Source organism: Diabrotica undecimpunctata, chromosome 10, assembly GCF_040954645.1.
Source record: "Diabrotica undecimpunctata isolate CICGRU chromosome 10, icDiaUnde3, whole genome shotgun sequence".
Taxonomy (NCBI): Eukaryota; Metazoa; Arthropoda; class Insecta; order Coleoptera; family Chrysomelidae; genus Diabrotica; species Diabrotica undecimpunctata.
Genome location: NC_092812.1, coordinates 58,756,995 through 58,779,374, shown reverse-complemented (window position 1 = coordinate 58,779,374; position 22,380 = coordinate 58,756,995). Strand labels below are relative to the sequence as shown.

The 22,380-nt window shown below is 34.2% G+C and overlaps 1 protein-coding gene across 1 annotated transcript in view; it reads left to right on the top strand.

The window, feature by feature from the left end:
• The window catches only part of LOC140451724 (uncharacterized), a 66,723-nt gene that overhangs the window by 39,277 nt on the left and 5,066 nt on the right, over positions 1 to 22,380 (top strand). The window contains exons 4-5 of the mRNA XM_072545568.1: positions 10,694 to 10,751; positions 21,865 to 22,079. Of these exons, the coding sequence (XP_072401669.1) occupies positions 10,694 to 10,751; positions 21,865 to 22,079 (273 nt within the window). The remainder of the gene's footprint in view (positions 1 to 10,693; positions 10,752 to 21,864; positions 22,080 to 22,380) is intronic.

Below are 22,380 nucleotides of genomic sequence, written 5' to 3'. Positions count from 1 at the left end.
TCGAAAACAAAAATCATGACCAATTTGGTACCCAACCAGAACATCAGTATTGGTGGGAAAGAAATAGAACTCGTAGATAGATATAAATACCTGGGACATGAAATTATGATTGGCAGGGATAACCAGACTTATGAACTGAAGAGAAGAATCTGCCTTGGGTGGGCAGCATTTGGAAAACTGAGAGAAACTTTTAAAAGTGAGCTGCCCATATGCCTAAAGAGAAAGGTATTTGATCAGTGCGTCCTCCCAGTCTTGACATACGGAGCAGAAACACTTACCTTAACAAAAGCAGCAGCTACCAAACTGAGAGTCACGCAGAGAATAATGGAGCGGTCCATGTTAGGAATAACTCTGCGAGACAGAATAACCAACGAAGACATCAGGAGAAGAACCGGAGTGACTGACATCATCGAGAAGATAGCCAGACTAAAATGGAGATGGGCAGGACACATAGCCAGAATGACAGATGGGCGATGGACAAAGAGGTTATTGGAATGGAGGCCAAGGGAAGACAAGAGAAGCGTCGGTCAACCACCTACAAGATGGACTGACGATTTAAGAAGACTCAATAAAAACTGGATAAGAGCGGCGCAAGATAGACGGGGTTGGAAACATAAGGAAGAGGCCTATGTTCAGCACTGGACTCTTGAGGCTGGATGATGAATCTTCAGTTTTTAAATCTCTGGCTGTCATTGCATCTTTGACATCTTCATCTCCATATACCTCGTTCTCTTCTAGTGGGCGGAGTCTATTTTTCTCTCTTTTTTGTCAATCTATTTTCAGGCATTCTCTGCAGGTGTCCATACCAGTTTACTCTTTTGGCTTCGACAGTGTATATTATGTCTAGGTCAATTTCTATTTCTCTCTTAATGTCTACCTTCCTCACCCTATCAAGTCTAGTCAGCCGGCAACATCGTCTCCAATAGTCTATTTTCATGGCCTTCATTTTTGATTTGTTTCTTAATTTACCAAAGGCGCCGTACAACCCAATACTTTCTATTATTATTTTATAAATTCTTAATATGTTGTTATTTTATTATTCCACAAAAGTCTATGTAGCTGTCTAGTGGCTGATCTTGCTTGGCCAATCCTAGAATGTATTTTTTCGTTACTCCCTGCTTTTGATGTTATTTGGACTCCTAAGTGTTTAAAGGTTTCAGTTGATTTTATAATTCCCATTTCAAGTTGTAGGCTTTCTGGTTTTTCTTCTGCAACTAAGTACTCGGCTTTTTGTATATTAATTGAAAGGCCCCGCTTGGTGTACTCCCCTTTCAGTTTTCTAAGCATATAGTCTATATCACTTTCGTCTTCAGCTAGAATGGCTTGGTCATCATCGAAGTGTATCGTATACAATCTCTCGTCTTCGATTGGGATGGCCATATTGCTATACATGTATAGTTCTATATTTTAAATGAAAAGCAGATGCACCCCCTGAAAATAATCCTGGCGGCGTCCATGGGTGCAGAGAAAGAAAGAAGAGAATATTCCTTTTAATAGGGTGTACTTTTATTCTCTACAAATACGTTTCAGATAGCTTTTGTCTCATTATTATGAGTAAAAGCATTGAATGATGATTTATATTCTTCTTATATTTTAGTTATACTCGTAATATCAGCTTCAGAATAGTGACGTCACATTCGACACAGTTCTAGGTACAGTAGAGTCGATTTAGTCGTACAATATACGAAAAATAATAGAAAAAAATCCTGTTTTATCTTCTACGGGAAAAAGCAGGTCTAGTTTAAAAACGAAAACTACTGATTTACCTAAGGACAATAAAATGACAATTCGAAATAAAATATATAATATGTACCAGGATATTACGTAAACCAACTTTCTGTTGAGAGTTGCGAGTAGGACTTAACATGTCATAGTAATATATTAAAATAAATAGAGAAACATATAACCCGTGAAGCGTTGATCAATGATCTGCAGGCTAAAAAAATTGTTTCTACACGTAAAACATCCTTGAGTAGAATATTAAAAGATTTGGGTTTTAAATTTAAAAAAGATGATCATCGAAGAGCTTTAATTAAAAGAACTCATATCGCAGCACAACGAGCGTGTTTCTTAGTAAGGACGGAAAACAGAAATAGTAGGTAGATATCCACGAGAAGTTGTATTTTTAGACGAAACGTGGATTTTTTCCAGAAGAAATAAAATGATGTGGTAGGATGACAACAGCAGAAATGTACTTAACCAGATGGTTATGATGGAAAAAGATTTATTGTGGTTCATGCCGGTTCACAGCAAAAAGTTTTATTTCAACCGCCAGCTTGTTATTTTGTTCCAAATCCTTGACTGCAGATTATCACGGTGAAATGTACGATATTTACTAAATGGATAAGTATACCATTACTTCCTAATTTAGAACACCCATCTTTGATTGTCATGGACAACGCATCCTACCATAGTGAAATAGTGAATAAGCAACCTTCCGCTAAATGGTTAAAATCAGACATTATAGATTGGCTGAAGAAATACAATGTTATGGAAGTGCTTAGATTGCCACCGTATCACCCAGATCTTAATGCTATCGAATTAGTATGGGCAGATTGCAAGACTTACTATAATACATAATTGGAAGATATGGATATAGAGATGAACATGTTTTTAAGTATGTGGAAGGAAGCAATTCAAAAGTGTAACGATGTCGCCTGGGTAAAGTGTGTAGAACATAATAACAAATTAATTGAACAGTGGTATATTAGAGAAGAAAATAAGAGTAATATTAATATTGTTAAGTCTTTATTTAATTCTAATTTATTGTTCTTATTTTAATTTATTAAAACACACGGTAATTTATATCAATTTATTAAACTACTGTACAACAATTTATTTGACGAACGTTACAATTAAATCGCGGGCACGAGTGTTCAAAATTAACTGTCCTTCCATATAAAATGTTTCATTTATATACACAAACTGCCGTTATCTCGAAAAGTCGACGGCCCTCTCGACTAGCGGCGAAATGGTAACGGTAAACTGGTATTTTCACATCGGCTCGTCTCCAGAAGGTTCGAATTGTTGTTTTTATAACAAAGGGGGATCCATCGTGTCTCAGGTAGGCATTACCTAGAAAATACTCGAATGAATAAGCATATTAGTAATAAACATGTTTACCGTTCTGAGTCATACGACACGTCACCATCTATCGTAACAATATCAAACCTACAGTAATTAACATTGGAGAACAGGAGAATATTGGAGATACTGTTCAGATTCTGAACGTGATGAAAATGAAATATTAGAAACGAAAAACATACGTTGAAAATCTTGCAACAATATTATTTGAGCTAAATAATATTTCATTCTTTAAATAATTTCACTATTATTTAAAGAATAAAATATATCTCTTTTTTTTCTCACTTGCTTTTTATCCTCTTTCTTAACAGATCTTGCTATGTAATCTCATTGTCTAGTGTGATCACCAATTTTCCAAAATTCTTCAAACAATATCTTCCTATTTTCCTCACTTATCTTCTCTCGACATTTATTTCTACAGGCTTCTTTGCATGGATTCTTCATCTGTCTGGCAGGAGTTGACCCTTACGGTTTTTGTGTTCGATGCCTACGTTTAGATCCTTCTTAGCCTTCACATCAAGCCACCCACTTGTATTTCTTACACGCTTTCTACCTGTTTTTTCTTTACGCACCATGTTACGCTTTCGACAGACGTTGACACCCTTAATTTGACTTTTTAACTTCAGTATCTGGCATATTAGATGAGTCAGAATCTGATGTTTGTTCTGGTTCATAATTAGGATCGAGATCTGAACTATCTGACAAGTGCCACGTAAAGTTGTTGGTGATTGAAAAAGTGGTTGCTGGGAACTAAAGCTGTATCATACGATAAGGTTCCTGCATCTGATACAATGGGTACTACACTAGCACAAGTAAATTCAGTGATTGGGGAGTCATCCAATTCTAAAAAAAGGACCAGTTAAAATAAATAAATAATAAAAGCAATGAACATACCTAAATTCACTGGTACATTATTTGCTAATTTTACAGACAAAAGTAAACTTGGTTGTCGTCTCATATATTGTAATCTACATGTGCTAGAAGGGTGTGTGTTTTCGAATGTTCTTCCGGATCTAAAATAATAATTAATGTTAGTAAAAAACAAGAAATAAAATTAATGTAGATCAAACTTACTTGAATCTGATGATTGTTTTTCACATAAGTTTTTTGCATTGTGCAAAATTTTTTGTGTCCTTGATTTCATTTTAATTCGAGTTAAAAATGATTATTTTCACACAACAGCTACATTAAATCTTTATAGTAGTATGTAACAAACCCAAACATAACATACAAGCATGCTGTGAAACCCATAGTAAGTCAAACTTACTTACATTACCTTCCGCTGTTTCTTGCAACGAAGACTACAGTAACTCAACTTACTATAGTTTTCGCCTGCAGGAGTGAGGGTCAGTAAACTTACTATACACATGCAAATGTTTTACTGGTTGCCTTAAAATTTATATCTGATTTACCATACTTTTCTACCAAATAGAGCTTGAAAAGAATAATACTCGTAATACCATAATAGTAAGTCAAATTAAGCGTTTTTGAGTTACTATAGTCTTCGTTGCATGGGTCGAAATGTAGCTGTAATTCTGCACCAAAATTTTAAAGCAAAACTAACATTTTACGTACTATTTATTTGAAACCGTTAATTTTTATAATATAATCGGTGATTGGTGCAGTAGACACTTTGTATCATTTACTGTTGCGTGGAGTTAATTTCTTGAGTTATTTCGTATGCTTTAACTGATGACGCACGGGTAAAGAACCATAGACTCAACTGTATATACGGTTTAACACTTTTCATTCTTAATACTTACTTAAATGTATGTCACTTATTTATCGTGCAGGATTTTATAAACACTAGTAGAAAGAAAAACAATGATGGTCGTTTGAACTCTAGTGAAGTTGAGTGATATATTAAGCATATATCTTTTTTACGATACTCCGTACCACCGGGCAGCCCAAAACGCTTTCGGCCATAAAATCAATCCTACATTTTTTTCCAATAAATCGAGAAAGTTGTAACATAAATACCAATAAAGTGAAATGGTCAGTTTTGGGGTCGAAAAACGGCGTATACCATTAGCCATTGATCGTCGCGGAATTAGTGTGTTTCTTATATTACCAGTTTCCGAACGATTTAGTCCGAGTAATTCAACTATTAGCAGATAATTTACTAATGAATACGTATGATGTGTAGGGAATGGGAATCCCATCAATTAAGTAGTGGATTAACGACGTTAGGGGTGTATTAACCGTGATTGATATCTTGCGCGATCACTTGCGGATTCGAATCCGATGAATCGGTCACTCTACAGTCCAACAACCACTTTATAGATTGATTGTTCTAATGATATTGAATCGGAGAGCGGCAACCATTCCCTCCTTTCTTTATCACTCGGTGGCGCATTTTTGTTCTTTTAACATTCCGAGCATTAGCTTAATCGTTTAGTGGAATACACTATAAAACACATACAATAAACTAAAACACACATTTAAAAGAGGCTATGTACTTAAAATATATTACTTCAGCTATAAACATGATTACTTTATACCACAACAAATATAATTATTTGGAAACACGAAAAAGCATTGTTATTGAATGTTTACGTCTCTGTTATTTGTTAACTTACAAAAGTTAACACTCCAAAAACTATGTAAGGAGTACATACATACAAAAAAGAGAATTTGGGAGAAATTTCAACGAAACCAGCAAAGAAAATTTAAATTATTTTACAGAACACTGAAAAACCTAAAAACTAACAAAGAAATAAAATCAAAACATATAATGAACAAGGGAAGAACAATAATAAATAATAAAATATAATAAAAAATACAAGCCCTTGATGCCATACTCTGTCAAAGGCTTTGCTTACATCCAGAAAGGCAGCTCCGATATATTTTTTATCGTTGAATCCAAATGCAATGTATTCGGTTAGTAGGAGTATTTATGCTCAGAAGTTAAATTGTGCTTGAGGAAATATCTCAAGCTGGTCTGTCTCTCCTTCTACTATTTGTTGACTGCTGGAAGTAGGCTAATCGGCCTGTAATTTTACGGAAAAATTCTGTTCTTTCTTGGTTTGTGAATCATTATCACATGGGCTTCTTTCCATCGATTTGGGAATATATACATTTCATGTTTAGAGACAGTACGTAGCATATATTAAAAGGTAGAGCAACATTACATTTTATTAAACCTTTGAGTAAATTATAGGTCTGTGAAATGTATTTGGTGCACTCAAAGAAAATGTTATTCAAGTCTCCTACTTTCTGACATTCAGTACATAGATTTGAGTCAAAAACTTTATTTGTTGCTAGATGTAGAGGGAAACATGCATGTCCAAACTTCATTCTGATTAAAGTTGTTATATATCTTCGAAGTACTATACAATTTTTAAATCAATATATATTTGGAATTGAAGGTTGAATCAGTGAATACTATAATTTAGATTGTTTACAAAGATCTTCGCTCAAGTTCTTAAGCCACGCTCTTCTTCGTCTTCCCAGATTTCGCTTTCCTCGAATGTTGCCTAGCATAATAAGTTGCAATAATGGGTATCTTTGGCCTCTCATCACATCGCCTAAGTACTCAAGTTTTCTTCTTTTGGTAGTAAATATTATTTTAGCTTCATTTAATATTCTTCTAGTAACTTACTTCTTCTTCTTCTAGTAAACTTTTTAAGTTTAACGAATGATGCACGTGCTATTTCAATACGTGTCCTAATTTCTTTAGAATAGAATAGAATAGAATAGAATAGAAATATGCTTTATTGTCACTGAAAATTATTGAACAATTTTATGGACAAAGCTAAAAAAAATCAGTCAAAAAGTACAAAAAGTATAAAAAGTATAAAACAAAAACAAATATAATAAAAAAACCAGAACAATGCAATTTTAAATTAGTAAAATTATTGTATCACTTACATAATTTGTACAGACAACAACAAATGAGACAAATTGTAGCCACTGCTTGAGACACCCAAATGTAATTATAAACAATATTAATTTTGTTTCTTTGTTATACATTAAGAAACTCGTCAACTGAATAATATGGTCTTTCAGAGAGATATATTTTTGTCATCTTACGAAACTTAATGAAAGATGTTGCGGATTTAATTTCTCTTGGAAGGTGATTATAAAGTTTTTTTGCACTATATTTGGTTTATATATTTGGTTTGGTCTACCTTTGATGTTATCCATGGTCCTAAGTATTTGTAGGTATTCACACTCTCAATTACAGTATCTTCAACAATGAATTGGATGTTTGCATCTGCTGATTTAGTTATGACCATGCATTTAGTTCTTTTCAAATTCATCGTTAGTTCGTATTCATGACAGCATTCATTAACGCATTGCATTACGTTCTGTAAATCATTGTTGTTAAAACGCAAAACGCAAGTTATTCAAAACTTCTCCATTGTTAGATATACCTTCTATTGAATCTGAGAGCGCTTCTTTAAATACCGCTTCACTGTAGACATTGAAGAGTAGTGGTGACAGCACGCAACCCTGGCGGACTCCTCTCTGTATTTTGATATCTCGAGTGTTCTGGTTGTCAATTCTTACCTTGGCAGTTTGATTCCAATATAGTCAGACCATAGTCAATTTTCATTATGCGTTAGTTCCATATGAGCCTTAATCCATAAACAATTTACTCTTCTTTGATTTTTATGAATTTCAAAAAGTATTTTTCTAATTTTGAATTGTGTTTAGGATAATCCATAGTTTGAATAGCAAGAAGAACAGAAAGTGAATCGAGAATAATTATTGCAGATGTATCTTCACATTCTTTAAGTTACTGTTCTTCTTCTTTGAGTGCCTCTCCTATCGGAGATTGGATATCATTAGGGCGATTCTAATTTTATTTACTGCTATTTTGAATAATTCGTTAGTGGTGCAGCCAAACCACTCTCTAAATTTCTCATCCAGGACATTCTTCTACGGCCTGGATTTCTGCGTCCTTGTATTTTTCCTTGCATTATATTTTGTAGGAATGTGTATTTTTGTCCTCTCATTAGGTGGCCTAAGTATTCAAGTTTTCTCTTTTTTATATTCAGTATAACTTTTGGATCGTTATTTATTCTGCGTATTACCTCTTCATTTGTAATTTTATCCACCCAACTTATTTTTAGTATACGGCGGTAGCACCACATCTCAAAGCTTTCAAGATTTTTAACATTCCTCTGTTTAAGAGTCCATGCCTCAACACCGTAAAGCAAAGTACTGAATACATCGCATTTTAACATTATAGTTCGTAGCTGAATACTAATATCACGATTAAAAAATAATTTTTTCATTTTTATAAAGGTAGACCTGGTAATTTCAATATGTCTTTTTATCTCTTGATTTTGGTCACCTGTTTCATTGATGAGGGTTCCCAAATATTTGTATTCACTTACTTTTTCGAGTTGGGTACCGTTTATTGCGATACTAGTGTCATGTATTGGATTCTTACTGATGGTCATATATTTGGTTTTTTTGACGTTCATCCTGATGCCGTAGTTATTAGATATCTCATTCATACTTTCACCTAGACGTTGTAGATCTTCCGCTGTTCTTGCCATTATCACAGTATCGTCAGCATATCGAATGTTATTGATAACTTCTCAATTGACTATTATCCCTTCGTTTGCATGTAAGAGAGCTTCTTGGCATATTTGTTCGCTGTAGATATTAAACAAGAGCGGTGACAATATACAACTCTGTTGTACTCCTCTACGTATTTCTATTTCGTCCTATGTTTGGTCTTCTATTTTTATATTAGCTCGCTGATTCCAGTACAGATTTAATATTATTTGTATGTCTTTGGTGTCGATGTTCTTACCCTCCAGGATTTCTTTGAGTTTATTGTCGCGTACTTTGTCAAAAGATTTTTCAAAGTCTATAAAGCAGGCGTGTACCTCTTGGTTAACATCTAGACATCTCTGTGTTAGGACGTTTAAGGCAAAGAGAGCTTCTCTTGTACCTAATCCTTTTCTGAATCCCATCTGTGTATCGTTAATATCGATATCTAACTTTTGATAGATAAGTTACTGTATTACCTCATAAATTGGTCTAGCTTCCGCACTGAACATAGAAAAATCATGGCTTAATTTAAACATTTTTTATGTCTTAATAGCAGGTTTGTAAAAAAGACACATCTGGTGCCAACTAACGTCTTGTACACATCTGTATATATATATATATATATATATATATATATATATATATATATATATATATATATATATATATATATATATATATATATTGTCTGGCCACAGCTCTAACAATTTTCTCAATATGTTAGAGCTATTGGTTTTATTAATTTAACTTTATGTATAAAAGAATGTCTAAGAAAGACAACAAAATGTTAGAAGCTGACAACTAAATTATAATTATAATAAAATTTTGACAGAATTCGAAAAGCCTCACAAAGCAGAGGCGAGTTTTTGAGCTTCTAACATTTATTGGTTAAAGCTGCTACATTCAGCTTGTTAATATTGTGGTAAAGACTAATATTTAACTATCGAATTTCAATTAAAAATTTCTAGATGAGATATTCTCTTCTATAATTGAGTGGAGTTTCTAAATCTTCTACATATCAAGCCTTATTTGGAGTTGACTTCATAGCTCCCAAACAAATTCGCAGTCGCTAAGTTTTGGACAACTTGTACTCTGTTTAGAATATGTTTAGAAGCTGAACCATATAAAACATATTATTATCCATAACCAATTATAGATCTAATATACTGATCGATAGAAAAGCAGGGAAGTTTCAACATCAGCTCCCCACCACGCCTTTGAAATTGCTTTAAGAAAATTTAAACCCTTATTGCATAAATTTATCATAAACTCAATATGTAATTTCCAAATCAATTTACGATCCAAAATCATTTCTAAATATTTAATGGAAGAAGAAAATGCATAGTCGAATTAAGTTTTAACTTTAATTTTTTGGGATATTCTGTCGAGTGAAAATACAGACAGTAGATTTGTTTGAAGCAATTCCAAACCCGTTTTGATTGAACCATGAATTAAGACAGCATTGAATTCATCCTAAGATTTGAACATAATAAATTATTGTAAGTTTTAGCCTGTGAATACACAAGGAAATTATATATTATATATAATATTAGTGAGAACTTTATGCAAATCCGCAGTATACATATTAAACAACAGAGGACTTAATACTGATCCCTGTGGTAGTCCTAAATTATTATATCTAGGATCCCTCAGTTTGTTATTGTTAGTTCTCAGATACGTATATCTTTCTGCAGGAATAAAAATTATAAATATCTTCTGTCAACTGAGGCGATATTTTTGAAAATATTTAATCAATTCTTCCACTAAAATATCAAGATTCATATTGTCATACGCACTTTCAATGTTTAAACATATTGTAGGTAAAAGACAAATATGTTGGAAAATGTGTTTTGAATATCTGTTAATAGTGTAGTAAATGCATCTAAATATTCTTTTTTATGACCAAACTGAAAGTTTGGACGTATAAATTTGCCTTCTTTTCACCTAGTTGATTGATAACTGATAGTATGATAGCAAAAACAAAAATAATCATTTTAAACAATTGTCAATTAGAAAGTATAGTTTACAAATACCTATTGTGATGTTAGATAAAAATATTTATCAATTCTAGAAAGTATTTAAAGTTTCTACTTTACAGGTATGGTTTCAAAATAGAAGAGCAAAATGTCGAAAACATGAAAATCAAATGCAAAAAGGTAAGTTATTTTATTACATATTTATATAAATATTTTGATTTCTTTTTTATTTGAACTTGCCCTAACCTCTTAACCTACGCTCTCCGATTTTGGCATTAATCGTTGCTACACCTAAGCTTCCTATATGTTTCTATCGTCTTCTTATGTATGGTACCATTTTTGTTAAAGGTTGGTAACAATTTTTATCTTGTGCAGCTTGAAACAGCGAATGTGTCCTTCTATTTTCCCTTTGATAATTAACTCCAAAAGCTTTGCTCTACCCTTTCTTATAACATGGTCAAGACATGAACTTTTTCCCTTTTTTTTTGTTAAGAAGTCAACTCTTTCTTTATTGAGCTTTTGAAGAATCTCTTCATTGTATACCTAATCCGTTCATGATATTTTTAATACGTTTTTATAAAACCACATTTCTAAGGTTTCTTAGCTTTTAACCCTTTCGTCCTGATTTATTTTACGAGGAAATCTGGTTTTTGGCACATTAGTATTATTATTTGTTGTAATTTTTTGACGTTTTGTCCAAAAATGTAAGTTTAATAGTTTTTGAGTTTAATAGTTTAGACCCAATGGTATAATTGGTAACGGGTAAATATTTAATCAAATATTAATATTTTTTGATTTTTTTTTGTAAAATAATAACACAAAAAACTTCTATTAAATATGATTTAATTTAAAGCAATTCTGGTATTTACCAACACATAGGTGAACATTACATTTTTCGAAGTTTATATCTACTACTACCTAGTTTATATGTAGAGTCCTTCTCTACATGAAGAAAATTTGCTGCAAGATGCAAAACTTTTGTCACCAAAAATCGATACAGTCGAACATCGTCTACGGGTGCTTGTTTTCGTCGTCCGTTACTCGTGGACGGTGTAGAAGGAGGTGTAGCTAATGGTAGTTCGGTTTTGCTGGATTAGTTTTATTAACCAAAATGAGAGCTTTCGCAACATGTGCCCGAAAGCGTAAAAGGTCTAGGACCATCTTTTGGGTACACCGAGTACCATTGCTTTTGACCTATATTCAAGTCAGGCGTTTGTACAAGCTAAATCGATAACATGAGTAAAAAGTTGAAGTGTCCAATTGCGACTTCGAACTAAAGTCCGGTAGAGGTTAATCAAAAAATCCATTTTATCGACACGTCCCATATGTTCATTGTAATGCTTTATTACTTCTGGTCGTGGAATTTTGACGTACTCTTTGGCCGCCTTATCCCATCTCCTACACTGGTACACACTACTCTCAATCTTATAGTTTGAGGCCATTATGACTGCCTTGTTGTCCAACCATTTCGTAAGGATGACTTCTCGGTCTTCACTTAGAGTTCCTGGGCAGTACCACGGTCGTGTCTTTTCATTTCAAGATCGCTTAAAAATGGCAGATTTTTAAACCTGTCTGTTTGAGCACTGAATGATGCATAAATGTGCTTATGTCTCAAATTTTGGAGGAGATTATAATTTGAAAAATAATCTGACATTATTTTATTTGATTCGATCACACAATTTAAGAACTACTGCAGCCCCCTGTCCATTAGCTTCTTTCTCTTGGGGATTAAGCTCTGTAGAAGAACCTCGGTATATCAAAAAATCATACATTATGCCACTGGTGCCACATAGCGCAAATATTTTTATCCCTTAAGGACATGGTCTCCCCTTGATGTACTGTTTCACGTGTAGAGGTCCTTTGAAAGGGACCATTTGTTCATCAACGCTCAATGTGTTTTCCAAAGGTAATTGTAACATTTTGGAGCGAAGAATATCGTATAGTGGCCGCACCTTCCAAAATCCGTCTGTGCTATTGACCGGCTTCTCTTTTTTGTTCACAAAATGTAAATTTTGGCGTAATTTGAAGAACCGGTTTCGAGTCATATTGTCTGCTAGCATCGGAATGAGCAACTTGTTCTCCCAGTAACATCTAACGCGTGGTTAGCTCAAATTTTATCATTATGATATGCAACCCTACACACGTTTCTAATTGTTGTTGGTACCAATTGGGAATGTTGTTGGACTGCATAAAGATTGGTATTTTCTGCCATTATAGTAAAAAGTTGTTGAGTAAAATATTGTCTCATGAAATGCACAGGACTATTCAACTCAGTAAGGCACTCGATCTCTGGTTCAAATCAATTTATGTTTGGAGTTGCACAGAGTATTTAATTACACAGAGAAATTAATTTTGTTTGGGCGTTAGCTTATTTTCTACATAATATGCATTGAGGTGAGCAGCTTTACTACTTTTAATTTTTTTTAAGAAACTGTAGAAGCCACGGGCTGACGTTGGATTGCTTCAGCATTTAGTACCTCTGAATTTACTTCCTCATCTTCATTTCATTGTTCAGGCTGCACCTCCTCTGCGTTGTGACAATTGTTTAGTCGAAGCTATCACGAACGTCTAAATATACAAAAATATTATAATTTGCTTACATTACTGACATTGTATTATAAATTCTACCAAGACATGTGTCTTAAAATTTTGTTCAGAATGATCCAAAAAATATAATAAAGTTCATCCGAGCCAAAAAAGTTGATTTTTACAATTTGTATAAATTGTTTAAATAAATTAAGACAACTTTTCGCATGGACGACATCTTGAACCTTTTTCTAGGGTGTCAGAAATGTAATTATACAAAAATATTTTATGGGAATATTTTTCCAAACAATCCCGAGCTTTTCGCCTGATCTATTAGGCAAATCCCTCAGTCGTTTACATATAGTTGCGTAGGGAGCAGTATAGTCCATGAATAAACAGTCAACATGTTTATTCCATATTTGAAATGAATAAATGCGAACTTAACCCCTATTTGTAAATGTAATTTTATCAAATCTAAGCTCTATGAGGACAGCGCACTCCGGATTGAGGGGCTGGTATACAGGGACGGTGTTGCTCGATAACTATTTTATTTAACTTTAACTTAAAATCGACTTATTTTATTTCCATTTAAATTCATTATTTTTTCGTTGCTTTTGTATTTGTATTTTCTCTTTGTGTCATCTGGGTGCTTCACTGGATAATATCTTTCGTTCCTGATTCCATTCGATATTTTTTCATGAATCATTTCGGCTATTCCTTAAGTTATAACAGAGTAAAACTTGATGTTTCTGTAACTTGTTTTAGTTATTACGTGCATTCACAATATATAATGCTCTATGGATTGAAAACGTAAATGAGTACCTACCTCAACAAAACGGTAGATTCTGTTGCTTTCTTTGCTTGCCATCTCCGCGGCGGAGGTTGGCAACCACCATGGCTATTCTGACCTTAAATGCGACTTCGTCCTCTTCACTACATTTAATGTTGCATCCCATTGGATCGTGGATCACGTCCCTATGGACGTAACACTCTTGTCACGCTTCCCATTTTCTCCAATGTTCTGACCCCCACGTCAAAACAGCCGTTTTCCTTTACGCGTTAGAATATAAAGGGGATAACAACTGGTAATCATCAATTACAGTCCTGTAAGCACATGCTATATGCAGCAAACTAATTCTGTCTATGTTCACCATGAGCCTCTTGTAAGTCGGTATTTCTACCACCCGACACCAGACTAGGAGCGTGTAAAGAACGATTGACTGCACAACACTATGAAGAGCCCTCCTCCTCTCGGATTTGGATCTCTAGCTGCTGCTCCCTGAGTAGCCTTGCTTATAACCACCCGCAAATATTTGCCCTAGCTTACATTCTTATATCGAATCACCTTCGAGTACTTTACTGTTTCGTTGGGAGCAACTCGCACACCTGCACATTCAAAAATCACTCCTTCTCTGTTTCTGGGGCCTATGAGCACTACAGCCTCTGTCTTATTCGTAGCGAGTTCCAAATCATGCTCATTTATTAAATCCTGAACCAACACTTGTCCCGCGAAACTTAACCAAACCTAACCAAAGCTAATGGCTAACCTAACCTAACCAAATCTTACCAAACCACACCTAGTCAATTATCAAATTGATCAGAAAATGCACTTAAAAAAAAGATTTTGAAGGCCTTTCGAAATATTAGTTATTTTTACTATTTTAATTTTAATCTCAGGAAGTAAACATTGCCCTAAAAAGAATGCATATTAGAACTCAGCACACTTGACTTGACATGAAAAAATCCGTCACGACATGGTAAACTACATTTAAGCCTATCATATTTTATGACCAGGTCTTACTAGGTACATCTTTCAGTAGCCTGAACTACCACGCTCAAGATATTTCAGTATTCTCAGGTTAAGAGCTATCAGTGGCCACCTCATTAAGTGTAATTACGATTAGCTGCTCAAGAATTAATTACACTGTGTCAGTCTTAGAAAAACTTATGATAATTTACTACAAAATATATCATGGAAAGCTCTTAAAGCAACCTATTCTGAAAGATAAAAAAATAAAATGCAGAAATATAGGTATAGTACCCTCCAACTAGCAAGATCCTCTTTTATTATCTCGTTCTTGTTTAAAATAATGAATCATAGAAGCTAATATCTCTTTACAACGACTATTTAACTTCTTATGTGACATTTTGGAATTAAATCACACTAATTTTGTTCTAAAAAGCACAAAGTTTAATTAATAGAAAATGATAAAACCAAATCTGAAGTGTCAACACCGCAACTGTCAAATAAGTGTTACCAATTTATGCCAAAATGTCACCTTCGTTCAATCGCAGTTAAAGCGTGATCCGGACAAGTGTGCTTCATAGAAACGCTTTATAATCCACTTATACAAATTAAATGAAACAAGTTATGTTGTATTTCCTTAAGTTTACATTAATAGAAATCTTTAAATATTATTTCTAGGCGTATATAATAAAATATGTCTAGTGGTTGTAATTCCAGTGTACTTGGCTAAAAGATTCTAAGAAAGAACAGACCTATGACTTAAATATTTTGTGTTGGTATCATGTGACGTCACTTAATATGATGAGGATGACGTGCATCGGGATTTATACTGTACCAACGGTACCTTTAAATATATTATGTTAAGCAGAATGTCAAATGTATGCATATTATAAGTTAAGCAGACTGCCAAGTGCCAAATAGCACTAGTTCACAATTTGAAGTAAAAGCAACATAAACTGAATACAAAAAGTAGGTTTAGAATTAAACATATCTAATACTGACAATTATGGATGTAAAACTTATATAGAATAGTAGGCAGTAGACAGTAGGATGAGAGGCACAGGTGAAAACTCCAAGGAATGAAATTAAGTAAGTTTCGAGAACAAATAAACAGCCAAGCTTTTATGTGTTTTTAAATTTTTGTTAATAAATGACAGTTGACAGTAAAAATACAAGTTAACAATAATTATATGCGGCAATTATTCTGTCAAAATTGGAGAAAATATAAATTAATATTAGTAATATTTTTATTAATGTGTAAAAATTAATATCTAAAAGCCAACTAATATGTGTAGAAAAGATTCGAGTTAATTAGTTAAGAGGGTACAGACGTGTTCAGAGAATGAATGAAATTCGTGTAGGTATAGGTACAAGCTTTTCACTGGAAATCATGAAATTAAAGGAAGACAGGATCTATAGATAATAAAGATGTTAGAGAAAGAAGTTTGGATTTTAATCTCTGGTAGCACAGGATACATCATGACATCCTGAAATCATAGGACATAGATGATATCAGTAAACATGTGTCTGCTTGCGGGGACATATTTTACTGTTAATCAGCAATTAAAAGATTTAAAAAAGTAGGCTCCAATCCAGAAATAGGGTGTAGCATGCAATACCTTTGGATTACTTGGGAGTATCAGAAAGAAATCCGATCGAAAATCAAGGACAATGGCGGAACAGAAATGAGGAAGAGGAACCACGGCGTTGTGTTGATGTACGCGCGATTCAGTAGGCAGTAAGTGTAATTTACTGGTCTCTGGGGTTCGTCCCCGCCGGACGAGCTACTGAGGCCAGTCATCTTACGCCCGGACCCGGTATTTGGATGACTGAGCTCTGGAAAATTGTTCCCTGGGGGAATTATTTTATTTGATTGAAAACTTTCTCTTAACAGTTTTTTGGCGTGTTCTTGTATATAAATCCGATTATGTACCCGCAGATTTGTTGTGGGGCATGAAGTCATGACATATTCATAGTCGCCCTGAAAATTATGAGGGTCGATTCTTGCGATGTTAAGTATAATTTCAGTTACAAATTTCATCTTCTAAATATTTTAACGGGCTTGTGCAAGTTACCGCTCCCACTAGTCAACGTGATTTATGGGCTCTATGCGAGACGCTCAAAATTTAATTGATTCTACCATCTACAGAGCGATTATATACAAGTATCCGACTCTATTATACTTACAGATACTGATTACGCTCTTTATTCCCTCTTAACAAAATTAAATTTTATTTCGCACAATTCAAATTAATGCTATATTTATAAAAGTCTTATTTTTTAAGTTTTCAAAATAACTAATAATATATATATATATATATATATATATATATATATATATATATATATATATATATATATATATATATATATATATATATATATATATATATATATATATATATATATATATATATATATATGTAGTATACGGGTTGGCCCATCTTATACGCCTCCGTCTGTGCTCAAAAAACGACTTAATATCCAAAGTTTTTTTCATACAAATATACAGGGCCATTAATACTACAATTTAAAAATAATGCGAATTATAGAGGGTGCTCCAAAAAAGAGTGGTAGATCAAAGTGATATTTTTCTTATGGAACGTCCTATATTTGATGACATATTTGAATTGTATTTAAAAAGTAAGCTATACTTTTATAAAGGTTCCCTATACATAAATACAGGGCGTTTTGATTTATTTTGAATTTTATAAAAACTTAAGGTTTTAGAAAAAATTAAATATCTACGAATCTAAGAATCAGAGACTAATTTTTTCCTGGGTCTTAGTAATAGACTATTGTCTAGATTGTTCTATTAGCAAATTCAATGTAATAACATACTTATTTTAAATGAAACACCCTGAATTTTCCTAGTCTGTCGTATGAAAAATTTAATTACCTTTCAATCTTCTTCTTCTTATAGTGCCGTGCACCTATAGTGCGTTGGCGAAATATCTTAAGGCCAGACGTCTGACTTTTGCGGCATGCAAAAGATCGCCAGTGTTATTTATGCCTGTCCAGTTCTTTATGTTCCGTAGCCACGACATTTGTTTGCTACCTACTCCTCTCTTGCCTTCAATCTCTCCCTGAATGATTAGTTGAGGGATTGCGTATTTTTTTCCTCTCAGAATATGGCCGAGGGATCCAATTTTTCGTACCTTGATCAAATTGAGTAGTTCTCTCTCAGTATTTGCCTTTCTTAAGACTTCCTCGTTTCTCACCCTATCTGTTCATGGTATGCGAAACATTCTTCACAACGTCCACATTTCGAAGGCCTTCAACTTATTAATGGAAGGTACTCTTAACGTCCATATTTTAATCTATATTAGGGTTTTTTTTATACCTAATTCCATTTATTTTTGAAATATTTAAATATTTTCTAATTTTTCTGCTTAACTCTGCTAACTCTCTGCTAACAGTGGCGATATACCTAACCAAGAGTAAGAGTAAGAGTGTCCTAAAATAACATTTAAAATTTTATCAATTCACACAGTCACACAGGGTGTTTTATTATTTTAGTTAAATTTGGCCTACATGAGACATTGAATAATATTGAATAATAGTGTAGGTGAGCAAAAACAGATACTGCCTAGGAGGGTGACCGGAATGGGGCCCGGATTTGGTCGCCCGGGCCCATTTTCGGCCATCTACCTAAGTTTGTGGCTCTTTGATGACTTGGGTCCTTGACATTCCACTTTACTTTAACTCGTGTTCTTCGGCTTTTGGCCTTTTCGCTATAAAGGACTTAGGTAAGGCGGCTGAGCTCCTCACTTACACCAACACAAGGCACCAGCCAGTGGCGAGGAGCGGTGTTGCCATGTATCAGTGTCATTAAGCGACATCACTGCTTATAGAAGTAAACTACGATAAAATAATCCTCAAATACACGATGTCAGGCGATCCGTGTCAAAGTAGTGAATGGCTAAGTGTTATACGGTTTCGAAGGGAGCCGCCGGAATGGGATGGTAACCACTGCGGAGAGGGTTTCGCCTTAGCGGAGTAAGGTGTCATCATGGTGGTGCAAGCAGAGTGCACTTCAGGAATCTTCTCCCGATCTAGGAAGAGAGAGAAAACCCTTGATAAGGTGGAAAGGGAAAGGTCTCCTCCAGTGAATGAGGTACAGATAGACTCTATAACACTAGCAAGATTAGGGAGCATAAAAAACATGCGTGAAGAGCTGCAAGGGCTAAGAAAGGCTGTAACCGAAGTGTCAATATTAACACCAAAGTTAAAATCAAGACTGAGTTTAGATAGGCAGCTCGCCAGATTGTAGCGGACTTTCATGGAATTGAAAGAGGAGGTAGAAAAGGTCTGTGGAAATAAAAAGAAAAGAGCAAGGGGTCGTCCGTCTGCACAACAAGCGCGGGAACGCAGACGTTAGCGTCGATGGGTCTGAAGAGAAACGTCGGAATCCAGATCAACATGGAGGAAGAGTGCTCGTAGGAACTATGAATGGCAGATATAGAGAGGAGATTAACGAGGGCGTGAGTGTGACTGTTGAAGACATAATGGGGGTAATCAGTCAAGATTGTCCGAAGGCTCTGTTCAAGAGGACCATCCGGAAAGAAGAAAGTCTCTTCGTATCCAGGAGCGACGTGGCCGTAGCCATAATCAGGGACTCTGGCGATGCGGGGATAATATAAAAAATCAAGGACCTCTATTTTGAGCTGCCAAGCTCCCCTGTATCTGGTAACGAGGCCACAGGTGTGGGGACAGTATATCTAAGGGTCCAGCATGTCAATGAGGAGATTCAGCGAGTGTCCACCGAAAGGTGCGCGTACAAATTCATCCTTAAACAGCACATCAAGTTCCTGTCAGAGCTGAGATTGTTGGTGGAAAGAATCGAGAAGGGTGGGAGGAGCACCGTGAATGTGTGCGTGTGGTATCATGCCACATGCCATATTGGTTGGTGCCAATATTATATGGAGGTATCCCGCAAGTTGTCGTAGTGGGCAGTGAGAGGCAGGAATTTGACGGTGACTCCGTTCGGAGAGAAAGAGTGCGTGAGAGCACCTGCCATTAAAAATGGAGTAGTCGTGCTGTGCCCGCATTGTAGGAAATCACGATCCTCAGCAATGAGGAAACGACAAGAGAGAGAGAGTCGTGCTGAGTAAGGCCAAGGAAGAATTCTTGGCTGATATGATGTGAGGACTTCGCTCGGTAATGGTAGATTGAAAAGATGTAGTGGTAAAGCGGATTAGGAAGACTAAGAATGAGAGCGTGGTTTTGGAACTGGACGGTGGAAGAGAGATTGATGAGGAGTCAGGAGGATCGTCTCCTCGGGCAACACCTTTGTTATCGAAGCGGTAGCGAGTGGTGGAGTGCCAAGGAAGATGTAAAATTCTACTTTTTTTGTGGAAACATTTAACTAATTAATTTTTCCGGGATTTTCCGATTATCCTAGGTGGTGAAAATAACAGAGTTCTTATTATTGTAATAAGCTTCCGCAATTTAAAAAATTAAGCTTCTGCGTGCCATAAAAACTGTAATATTGCAAATTTTCTCAGCGCGCTCCATTTTGAACTTCCATTCTAAAAAAACGGAGCTCGAACAGGCTGTAAAAGATGACGAGTACCATCACTTTAACGGGTTATATCTTTTTACTTCTTCTCGGTATATCCCATCTATAAAATGGATCATAAAATTTAGATCTTCGTTTAAAATCTGTTCAATTTTTAATTGCCATCTTGATTCCTATTGGTCATATAAGGTTCTTTTTTTAAGGATTCGGTTTTTTCATCATCTTTTCAGTGAGCCTAGTTACAAGTCGTGACATAAAAAATATCAAAGTTATAAATGTTTATAAGCTAAAAGTCCCCTTTTTCAAACGGTTTGTTAATAATAATTTTGATAAAATGTTGAAATTGTTTTAATATACATTTAAATTAATGGCTCAAAGAGTCGATTGCTCTTTGCAAGCGTCGCGAGTTAACTAATCGCTCTACTGTCATGTCATTATGCAAAAAACATTAATTTAGTTAATTATTAACATTAAAATTAACATTACTGCAAAAATAAGGTTTTTTGCAATTATCTTGGTAAATTGTTTATGTATTTTAATTTAGAAACTCACAAATTAAACAGCTTGTTAAGATCTACTACTTTTATTTGAATAATGTTTTTCTAAAATGTGTAAGAAATGTTTAATATACAAAATTTTTCACTTTTCACAAAATTCACTTTTTATGACTGTCTAAAAAAACAAAGAAAAATCAGTTGTACGTCTTCAAGGATTTGTTATCAACTATCCCTCATTTACCTTTTAGAACCTTCAAAACCTTTAAGATTTTTTCAGTTTTTTTTCTTTACTCTCCTACTATATTCTTGAACCTTGAAAATGATTATTTTTGCGCTTTGTGTAACTTTAAATAACATTAACTCGAAAACTATTAGTTATAAAGTTAGTATGGATTTTTTTTGTTCGCAATGAGTTAAAATATCTTTAAAAAATTCTCAAAATCTCAAAAATTGTCCTAGCCAAAAAAAGTTATCATTTATTTAAAAAAAATTGTTAAAACAAATTCTAACTACTTTTTGCGTGAGTGACATCTTGATCCTCATTCTGGTATATCTTTTCCCAACGAAGCTGAAGTTTTCACCTTGTCTAATTTAGAGAAACGTATTCTAGTGACCGGAATTTACGGAAACACTAGCCGATGTAGCAGATAAGACTCCCTACGACACAAGCACATAGTAAAATGAATTTATTGTACTTAATTGTAATTGGACTTTAATATTTTAATTGCAATAAATATTTATACTTGGTAATTGTAATTAAATAATTTAAATATTTAAATAATATATTAATTTTACAATAAATTATAATTCCTACAAAGATGTTACTGTATTTAAGATATTCATATATTTTACATAATATTTCACACGTTAATCCACTACCTTGACTTACCGCCAGCATTCGCTTCTTCAAACGGTTGTTTCCTCTTATTCATTTTACAATATTGTCTTGTTTTCTAAAGACCTAGGGAACTTCTAATATTAACGTTAGGGTTTATATTTCAGGAGTGATGTTAAATAACCACAGTCCACCTTCCAGTACACCCTTGGAGCCTTGCAGAGTAATACCGTATATGAACGTGCCAGCTTTAAGAGGAATCTCGTTGACTTCTAGTTCTGTAGCACTTACCAACTACGACAGGCTCGCCACTACGCCTTTCTCCCAACAAGGAACGGCATTCTCCGCTATCAATTCAGCTTTTATATCTGCAGCACACCAGGTAAACATCCAGGTTAATTAAGTAAAGAGTAAAAGTTACCAATATAGATGTAATAAAGTATTGTTTTCTTGTTTTGTTTGCGTTATAACCTTGTAATATACCAATGAATTTTTAATCTACTCTAATTTGCTTATGATGAGCTTTTCCCTTAATGTGATTTTTTTTAAATATCGCATTCAAACAGTTCTAGTAGCTGCTCTTCTTTTTTTATGAGTATATATTATTATTTTATTATACTTTATAATATTATTGACTTTATTTTATTTCATTCTTATATGATATTGCGCGAGCTCAAACACTT